Source organism: Buceros rhinoceros, unplaced genomic scaffold, assembly GCF_000710305.1.
Source record: "Buceros rhinoceros silvestris isolate BGI_N320 unplaced genomic scaffold, ASM71030v1 scaffold13155, whole genome shotgun sequence".
NCBI classification, from domain to species: Eukaryota; Metazoa; Chordata; class Aves; order Bucerotiformes; family Bucerotidae; genus Buceros; species Buceros rhinoceros.
The window spans coordinates 25,097-35,421 of record NW_010411297.1 but is presented as its reverse complement, the minus strand read 5'-3'; the positions used below and the strand labels follow the sequence as shown (position 1 = coordinate 35,421).

The window sequence follows — 10,325 nt, the reverse complement described above, 5'->3', positions numbered from 1 at the left end:
GCGCGGGGCAGCAGCCGGGGACCCGCACGAGGCCCCAGGAATGGCGGCACCCTGGCAGAGGAGCCAGTGTGGCTGGCTTGCAGCAGGGTCTTCCCGCAGGGTTCTGGGAGCAAGATGCAGGAGCTCCTTCTGCCATACCCACCCTGCCACTGCCACCTCTGGTGAGGACCTCTGTAATGGCCTTCCCTCCTGCCGTGCTCCCCTCGTAATGGATCCTCTCACAGCTGCCATGGCTAGCGGCAGAGATCCGGACAGCAAGCAGGCAGTGCCGGACGAGGAGGACGAGGGACCGGACGTGAAGGCTGTGCAGGCCCACTATCTCCGCAGCCCCTCACCCAGCCGGTGAGTATGCTTGCCGCAAGCACTGCCATGGCCTCCTTGCTAGCATGTGGTGGATCAACTTGCCTTTCTGCCTCTTCCACTGCCTTCTCTCCACACAGGTGCTTGGATGAAGTGTGGAGCCCAGGGCTTCCCTCCCCTGCTTGAGGTGGGGGTTAGTGTGCCAGCAGGGTGAGAGACTGCAGAGGCAGGACTCCTGCACTAATTAATCCATCCTGCTGAGAGTGTACACGCTCACAGAGGAGGTTAAATTGCAGAAAGCATTACTGGGAGGTGGTATTGTGACTCTTCCCTGTCTCATCCTCTCACATCCACCCCCATACTGAAACTTCTGATCCATATTCCACCTCTTCCCAAATTCAACCCTGTCCATTATAAGGACCCATGGATTTTTAAATTTTGATATTACCCAGAAAGACTGAGAGTCTTTGGATTTGGGTTTGGTTCAGAGCCATCTTTAGCTACAGGCTTCAGGCACTGATCAGGAGGCTGTCACAGCCCAAGCAGAAATTGAGTTACCTCAAGCAAAACAAGCACGATTAGATGTGTTTTCTCCTAATACAAGGGAAACTACATCCCTTTGTGCTCTTTTCCTAAAGCAAAATGCTCTGCAGGACTTTCTATACACTTTGAGATGCTTTAGCTGAAGGCGGGGAGTGGGGATCAAGCTTGAAAAGAACCTGCCCCAGTGGCCCTAAACAAATAGGAGGTTATGAAATGTTTCCCATTAACTGTGGGGCACTGCAGAAAAATGAAGACAACGTGTTTATTTCATTTAACTATATGCATTTAAAAATTGCTTTGGAAGTTCACTGAGCTCACATTAAGTAGAATTATGTATTAAACTTTGTAAATCCCTCTTACTGCTCATCAGTCACTCAAACTGAACAGAAGCACCTCTCCAATTCATCCTTTCCCCTTCCCCTTCCCCTTTTTTCCCCCCTCCTTTTTTTCTTGCTGTCAGTGCCAAAATCAATGATGAAAATAGCATGGTCCTTCCCAGCTAGAACGAGGCTCTTGAAGCATCCAGGCTCGGGCATTTCTGCATCTGTGTGTTTCATGGGTACTTGGGGCTACAGGTTAAATGTGTTGAGGCTGTGGTGGCAGATTATTACCAACTGTTACCTTTTTATTGAGATTGGAGGCAACCTTTACAGCAAACGGAATTGAAGGGAGGGCATAGCTGCAAATTTGTGTCGTCTCCTGTAAATGAGACTGAGATTCCCCTTGCTCATCTCATAAACTCCTTTAAAGAGCTACAAAAGGATTACTTCCAGTCACAGTTGACAAGTGCTGGAACCCAACCAAATTACCTAGACAAGCCCCTTAAGTGGCTTCCAATGGCTGTGCCCTCCATTTTGATTCTGGAGAATGAAAGCAGTTTAGGTCTCTAGACACCTGGCTGCACCCTGACTGCACATTAATCACCCTCTCTCTCCTGCTTTAATTAAACAAAACCAAACACTGTGCGCGAGCATTGGCAGATAGCTTCTGTGATGGCAGCAACCTTGTCCTAATGATCTGTACCATCTGTGTGGAAGGAAATGTAGAGGGTGTGCACCAGGAAAAAAGCTCCGTAAAATATTTTGTAAAGATCTGAGTGGACCCAGATGCAAATATATTTGTGTCAAGATTGTGGCCACTGTTTGCTTAAAAACTGAAATAAATGATGCCGTGTGTCAAAGAACTCCTTTCAAAGGCATTTGTGGGTTTCATAGTTGTTTCTGACCTGCGGTTAGATAACACTGTGTGAGTGGAGCAACTGCCCACAGCGTCATGCTATGAGGTGACCAAGTGATTGAGCACTGAGGGAGAGATTCACACTCTTCAATCTTAATGCTTGCATTGCAGCTTGTGCTAACTCAAAGGATGCTTGTAGGCAAATAGCTAATAGAAAAAAAACCCCAACAGTTTTCTAAGATAATCTGTTTGGAATTTTTCAATAAATTCTAGTTAGGACAATATTTATGTCTGTCTGTCTAAGTGAGAGCTACTTGTGAGACTATTCCTTGTGATCCATGCCCCACCCAGCCTCAAGTCAGACACTGATCTCTACCCAAAAGCTCCTCCACCAGTCCTTTCTATTGCCCTCATGGCCCTCCGCAGCTTCTCTCCATGGGAAGAATGCATCCTGCAAACACTGGACACCAAGACATGCTTGAAGCCTGTAGTGCTTCAGATATGCCTCTGAAGGCATATTTGGTGAGGGTGAGTGGTGGCAGTAGAGTGAGTAGGTCAGTAGCTGGGACTACTACCACTCCTCAGGATCCTCACCGCTCCAGTTCCCTGCTGCGTTCTTCTGGAATGGGTGAAAAGGGCTAAATCCTGGAGATGGGATCCCAGTGGAGGGCATTTGCCTAACAGGCAATGTGGTTGGTTGGCAGGTATTCAGTGGTATCAGACACTGATACAGAGAGCATCTTCATGGAGCCAATTCATCTGTCATCTGCTGTGGCTGCCAAACAAATCATCAGTGAAGGTAAGAGGAGGAAAGGTAAAAGAACTATGGACTTGAGTTGCATATATTTTCCCTTTCTCATCCAGATATTCTGAAATGATTAAAAAGTCTTTATGAGAATACCCCACCTGAGGTAGAGTTGAAAAACAAAGAAAATCAACTTACAGAGAGGTTTGGTGACTTCCTTTGAAGTTGTGCACTGAATCTATGGCATAATCATGTGCCACAGTGGTGAATACAGTTTGCTTGCCGGTTGCTTGCTGCAACAAACTAGAATAGAATAAGAATAAGAATAAGAATAGAAGAATAAGAATAGAATAGAATAGAATAGAATAGAATAGAATAGAATAGAATAGAATAGAATAGAATAGAATAGAATAGAAATTTCAATTGGAAGGGAACTACGATACTCATCTAGTCCAACTCCCTGACCATGTCAGGGCTGACCAAGCATTAAAACACGTTGTTAAGGGCATTGTCCAAATCCCCTTAAACACTGACCAGCTTGGACCACTGGCTGCTTCTGTAGGAAGCCTGTTGCAGTGTTTGGCCACCCTCTTGGTCAAGAAATGCTTCCTGATCTCCAGTCTGAACCTCCTCTGGTGCAGCTTTGAGCCATTCCCCACACGTCCTTCACTGGATACCAGAGCGAAGAGATCAGCACCTCCCTCTCCACTTCCCCTTCTCAGGAAGATGTTGAGAGCAACTGCATTCTTCTGGGGCCAGAATGAGCATGCCCTTAATTCCCCAGCCTTTGGCCAGTGTGGGTCTTTGGACTGAGAGGACAGTGCAATATGCTCTTCCCATTACTATCTACCTTGAGGCTACTAGATAAGCATGTACACGCACACATTGTAGACAGGATGGTGTGATGTCACTGGGAAAAGTGGCTTGTCCCAGGAACAAAGAACATATATTTGCATTGGCTTTACATGCTTTTAGTTACACTGTCAGTTTATTCCAGAACTGAAGACAAAGGACGTCAAGGTAGATTCAGTGTGTTCCAGTATATTAGAGTCTGCACGGCAGCTGATGGTGGAAGACCTGTACACCCGAGTTAAGGAAAAGATTGATGACACCAGCTTGTTTAACACGCCATGTGTGATGGACTTGCAGAGGGCACTTGTGAAGGACAGGCTGGAGACCCCCAGGGATGCTGTGGATGAAGTCTGGCCTAATGTCTTCATAGCAGAAAAGTGAGTGTCAGCTTCTGTCATCAAATTGCATGAGATTCCCAGTGAAGGGTCAGATGGAACCACTGAAAGCATAACATGTATTACATGCATCTAATACCTTTCATCCCTAGAGAGCCCCAAAGTTTTCTGCAAAATATGCTCACAAAGATCTCTGTGTGCTGAAAAGTAAATACTTCTGGAATCGAATCAGCAGCTTTCCTATGCTATTTTGATGCTTCGACGGTTTAGGAGAGGAAAAGGCAAATGAGCCCAGATCACACTGGTCTGATGGGAATTTGCCCTGAAATTGGGACTTAAGTCTTTGTTATGTAAGAGGAAGCTAAAGAAGAAATGCTGTAGCAAATATTGAGTGGAAATATTTGATCTTCTGTACCATGGCCCAGCCATCTGAGACACCTGTGCAAGTGACCAGACAGAATTAGAAGGGAATATAGTCCAAAGCATCACTTACGGGGTGATAAAAATTGAGAAATAAGTAAACAGACTGAACCTAGGATGGGAGGATGTGTTTAAAATCAAGCTGGAGTGGAAACTGAGCACGCAGCTCTACTGACGAGTGCAGGTTTCTCATTTTCTTTTCCCAGCGAGTATTGGAAAGAAACACTTGTAGAAATCTCAAAGGACATTAAGGTCTGAGTAGAGCAGTGTGTTGGACGAGGACTCAGACTGGGAGCTCTGTAGACCTTGTAGCAGACAGCTTCTTTCATACCCGAAATAGAAGCACTGATACCTAACATTTTTTTTTTTAATTTCTCTGAAGAAGTGTTGCAGTGAACAAAAGCCGTTTGAAGAGACTGGGGATAACGCATGTCTTGAATGCAGCTCATGGTACAGGTGTATACACAGGACCAGATTTCTACAATGGCCTGAATATCCAATACCTGGGCATTGAAGTGGATGATTTTCCAGATTCGGATATCTCCAAACACTTTCGCCCAGCTGCGGAGTTCCTTGACGAAGCACTGCTGACTTACAGGGGTAAGAGGAAAAGATTACAGTGGTTCCAGAAAGCTTGGGGATTAATGGGTGGAAGCAATGCTCTGATAAACAGCCAATGCCACTTTTGTAATTGGGTAGAAAGCAGATACTTTGTTCTCTGCATCCAGTTATGGGGAACACTTCTTGTCGATTTCTGTCATGCCTCATTCAAACAGGAGGGGCAAACTAGGGAGAGAGGGCAGCTCAGAAGCCACTGCTGCAAGCCACATGTCTTTTGACTCAAACTGGCTGTGAGCCATCTCCCTCAGTTGCTTTGGAAGTACCCTATTACTGCAAAGCGGTGAAGTCCTGCTCCAAAAAAAGCAATTTTTGGTGTTTATGTTATATAATATTATATATTGATATATTCCTGTACACTTTGAGTTTCCGTTTTTCCGGGATGCTTATTGCAAAGAACAGGCTGATTTACTAGAACAATCCAAACAGATGGGTTGAACCCCTGGATGTCTATGCCCAGGCTTCTGTGTAATTTGCTAGACTCCAATTCCCAGGCAACTGCTGTTCTGTGGGCTTCCAGTGCATACTGGTCATTTTGTTGCAGCTTCAGTGGACAGTTAGAAATATCTTCATGGAATTGAATATGAAAATGAACACCACAAAGAGTGATATCACTGATAATCTTCATATATGTTATTCAGTGCATTTTTTTAAGAGACACAACTAGGTTACCTCCTAGTAGAAATGACAGTAAGAAAAGTGAGAAGTTTTGTTAGTACGCAAGAAAAGTGGAGCCAGTTTTAATAGCTCACCGACAACAACACGAGGATGGACACTCTACCCATCCACATTCTTCTTCATAACACCCATTGCTACCCTTGGCATAGCACAGATGCTCACTACTGCTGGCATTCCTCAACCCTTTGACTCACTAACCCAGCAAAAATGACAGCCCAGCAGGGAAGAGGTGGCTTTCCATTGGGTTAATGAGCTGAACTGGCTCATGAACAGGCCCCGCAAGTACCAAAGCTGACACAGGAAAGGATGCACGAGACAGAGAAGCCTTGAAAGTAAGCAGAGGAGTGAGATCCCCCCCTTTTGGTGAGCTGTTAGACAGGCTTTACTGGCTGTTAAAAAACTTGGAAGGCAACTGAGACTTTTGATACTAAATGTAGGTGTAAAAGACATTTTGAGATTGTAGGTAAATACTTGCGGTAACATAGCGGCAGTCAGAAAGGTTAAAGTGTTTAAACCAGCTTCATTAAGTTCCAGTGTAAACAGTTTGCTTAAACTGCAATTTATCGCACATTTAGAAATAGTAATTTCAGCTATTTGCAAGCTAGCAAAGCCTCATTTATGCTCATTTCATATTTACAAGGTTTTCTTTAACTGTAATTTGCTACAAAAGTACCTTAAAAAACCATTCTTCTGTGCCAAAGCTTAGTTTTCTGCAAGAGGTGGTTTCTGTGTAAGTAGAAAGCCTTCTGAAGTAAGGCAGGTCCTCAGCTTTGATTCTAGCTCGTGCAGTAAACTCTAGCTCGTGCAGTAAACTCTAGCTCGTGCAGTAAACTCTAGCTGTTTGCAGAATGGTGAGTCCAAGTAGTTTGAAGCAGCTGTATCAGTTTGTCAGAGACAAAATCAGCTTGCTTCTGCTACTTGTTTGGTTCTACTGTTCTGAGCTATACTATGAGTCTGGCCTCCAGCCAGTCTACATGTTTGAGTATACTGTTTGAGTATACCTTCCAAAAGGGTAGACCTGGATTCTGGCAAAAATATAATTAAATTAATATAAAATTGTATTTAAGTCCTATAATCTGCCTTATAAAAAATTAAGTTATATTTGCTCATCCTCCCAATACCTTCCTGGAGGCTAATGCTAATATCTCCCTTTTTACATATGGGAAAACTGAAGCATGGAAAGCAAGTCACTTGTGTTCCTAATACCGATTATAAGCTTTTAACTATTTGGGGAAGTGTATAGGTGAAAACACAAATATTATTTAGATTGTTTTAAATTGTGCCTGCCCACAGGCACAATTTAGCTTTTGAATTAGCTTTTGAAACTAACATGCTTTTCATTCATATGTGTCTAGATTTTTATTAAGATAAAGCTAACAAATATTTAGTATTATCTTCAGTCACTGAAACACATAATCTGTGTAAGCTTTAACACTATTCAGAGGATGCTTTTGTGCTATGTATCAGAGCAACCTCTCTATGTTATGGGAAATAGCTAATTTTATATTCAATATCTGTAGGCAAAATCCTTGTCAGCAGTGAAATGGGAATCAGTCGCTCAGCTGTGCTGGTGGCTGCTTACCTGATGATCTACCACCATATGACCATTCTGGAGGCTCTGATGACTCTGAGAAAGAAGCGTGCCATTTACCCCAATGATGGCTTTCTGAAACAATTAAGGGATCTCAACGAACAGTTGTTGGAGGAACGAGAGTCGGAGCATATTGGAGATGACGAAGTCACTCCTAGTCAAAGTCCTGTTGTCCATGCAGAGACTTCTTCCCAGCTGTCTGGAGTTGGGGACTCAGAAAGCATCATGGGAGCCAAAGCCCACTCCATCATAGTAGAAGAAGAGGACACCAGCAGCCTGCTGGGTAGTCTTATGAGCTCTTCATCAATAGGAAAAAATAGCTGGGTTTCCAAACACTCCACCCTCATCAGTGAGGAGGAAGAGGAACAGTTGTATGAGGAATGGAGGAAGAAACAAGGCCTGCCCTCAAAGGAACAAGGAGTTAACCATGAAAGAAAAACATCTCCAAATCTTCTCAATCAGGACGGGGAACAATCTGAGGAGGACATGGAGCGGAGGATCCATGACTGGCAATGCAGAAATGAGAAATTCCAAAGGGATGGCCCACCCAGGGAGGAGGAGGATGATTCCAGCATGGGAGGAAGACCTTACCCGTCAGGTGAATTCAGTGATGTTGAGAGTGTGAGCAGTTTTGAGATTCGAACCCTAAAACAACAGCTGGAAGCCAGTAGCTTTAGCAGGATGAGGAGGAGCCGCACAGGCTCTATGTCTTCAGAGAGCACTTGGGACATGTGGAACCAGAGGCTTCTGGAGATTGAGAAGGAAGCTGCTCAGAGATATCGTTCTAAGAATAAAAATTGTGGGGAAAGACAATCCCCAGAAGCAGGAAGAAAGGAAAGGGATGTGGACGAGGAGAGCGTGTTTTCAGATAGTAGCTCCTTTTACAATTTCTGCCAAAAGAACAAAGATAAGCTGACTCCTCTAGAAAGGTGGAAGGTCAAGAGGATCCAGTTTGGCTTTCACAAGAAGGATTTAGGACGCTCATCTCCTTCTGCACCATCTCCAGCAGAAGATGGTAGCCAGGAAGATGGGGAGGAAGCAGAAGGGAAGAGTTTGTCAGATATTAATCTAACTGCTTACCAGGCTTGGAAAATGAAGCGGCAGAAGAAAGTGGGCAGTGAAAGCAAGGAGGAATTTGTGGAGTTTGCCAAAAGTGAGGATTCTGCTTCAGCTAAAAAGAAGCAGAGGCGTGCGGAACTCCTTGAACGTTCAAAGAAAATTTTAGAAGAAAGTCAGTCCATGTGCAGCTGGGAGACAGGCAGTACGATGAGTGGGAGTATCCCACTGTCAGCTTTCTGGCCCTCAGCACCTTCTGCAAGTGGTGCTGAGGATGCAGCTTCTGCCCTGAGCATGCAGACAAATCATTCATCTTTATCACAGACCAGGAGCAGCACAGGGGCAATGCAACCTCAGATGCCAAGTATACCCCTTCCCAATCCCCCAGTTGGCCCAGGTGACACAATATCCATGGCAAGCATTCAGAACTGGATTGCTAACGTGGTCAGTGAAACCATTGCTCAAAAGCAAAATGAGATCATGATGCTGTCCCGTCCATCATCTGCAATGGCCTCCAGCGTAATGTCAGGAGACCTTGGCAGGCGTGTAGATGATGATAAGGTTTCTTTTCTCAGTGGTCAGAGTGGCTCATCTCTTGCTACCTTTCAGCTGCGCCAGCAGGACGTGCACAGGGCTGAGTCTCAGTCTGTACTGTCTTGCAATACCTCAGTGAGTGCAAGGATGGAAGGAACTAGTTCAAACATGAAGACAATGCAAACAAGCAAGCCACTGTACAGCCTCTTTGCTGATGATGTTGACCTAAAAAAACTCAGGAGGAAGGAGAAGGAGATGCAAATGGAAATGAGAGAAAAAATGTCAGATTATCAAATTGAAAAGGTGATCAGCGACAATAAACGCAGCACTTTATTTAAAAAAAAGATGACCAAAGGAGAAGAAAATCAAGTAGAAGATGACAGAGAGAGTACAACAAATAGCCACAGGCACCATTTTCAAGCAGATCTTGACACAACTGATACAGTCTTTGATCTGTCCAGTCAACCTGCAAATACAGGTGCACTGAAGACAGAGATAGAGACTGATATCACCAAGTGGCTCAGTGGCCTGAAAGCAGAAAGAGAACCACCGTCATATTATGATCAAAGTACTAGAGAGAAATATAGCAGGTCATCCAAAGTTAGAGAGATGGATTCTGAAACATCCAGTTACAGATTCTCCAGATCCCAAAGAGAAGAGCTAGACAGCCGTTCGTCCTATGAGTCTAAAGGAGATTCCCTGAGAACCATGTCAAGATTTTCCTCTGCTTCTGCAAAAGAGGATAGAAAGATGTATGAGTACACAAGGTCAAGGGTCAGTGAGACAACAAGTTCCAGAGAAAGGAGCCCAGAGCCGCATGTTTTCCGAAGTACACCTGAACCATCCTTTGACTCTGAGTCACCTGAACCATCTACACAGAGTCGAGTTAGATCTCGTCATGTGGAGGCATGTGAAGAGGAGGCCAGGTCAGACATGTCAGAATTTGGAGCTAAGAGAAAGTTCACCCAGAGCTTTTCAAAGTCTGAAGAAGATGGAAAGAAGGAGGCAAAAGTGGAGCAAAGTGAAGAAAGATTTGCATCTAGACAGTTCTCTCGGTATAGGCGAAGCATGCGTAAAGAAGAGGAAGAACAGATGGATGATGATGCCATTATTGCTGCTTGGAGAAGCCGACTAGAAGAAACTACGGCAAAGCTCCGGAAGAGAAGGGAAGAGTGACCAAGATCAGATTATAGGAACCCAAGCAGAGCCACAGAGTCCCTGAATCACTCATCATTATATTTCTGATAATCCTTTGTGGTTTGTAGGGCATTTCCTGCAGATAGTTCTCTTCTTAATCAAAAGCGATAAAGGGAAAAGGTCAAGTTTTGGAAGTGTTTGTGGTTTGTCAGAAAGAAGATGCTAGTATTAAATGATCAATGTATGTAGGAACACAATGTTAGAAGCCATTAGGAACCAGACGATGTTTCAGCAGCAAAAGCAAGTAATGGTGGCACCTCAATTCAGAAGACCAATCACA

General features: G+C 44.4%; 1 protein-coding gene across 1 annotated transcript in view; it reads left to right on the top strand.

Moving 5' to 3' along the window:
- DUSP27 (dual specificity phosphatase 27 (putative)) overlaps positions 1–10,024 on the top strand; it is a 10,761-nt gene extending 737 nt beyond the window's left edge. Inside the window, 5 exon segments of the mRNA XM_010135974.1 lie at positions 210–342; positions 2,724–2,818; positions 3,762–3,993; positions 4,754–4,971; positions 7,188–10,024. Of these exon segments, the coding sequence (XP_010134276.1) occupies positions 210–342; positions 2,724–2,818; positions 3,762–3,993; positions 4,754–4,971; positions 7,188–10,024 (3,515 nt within the window).
- The last annotated feature ends 301 nt before the right edge of the window (positions 10,025–10,325 follow it).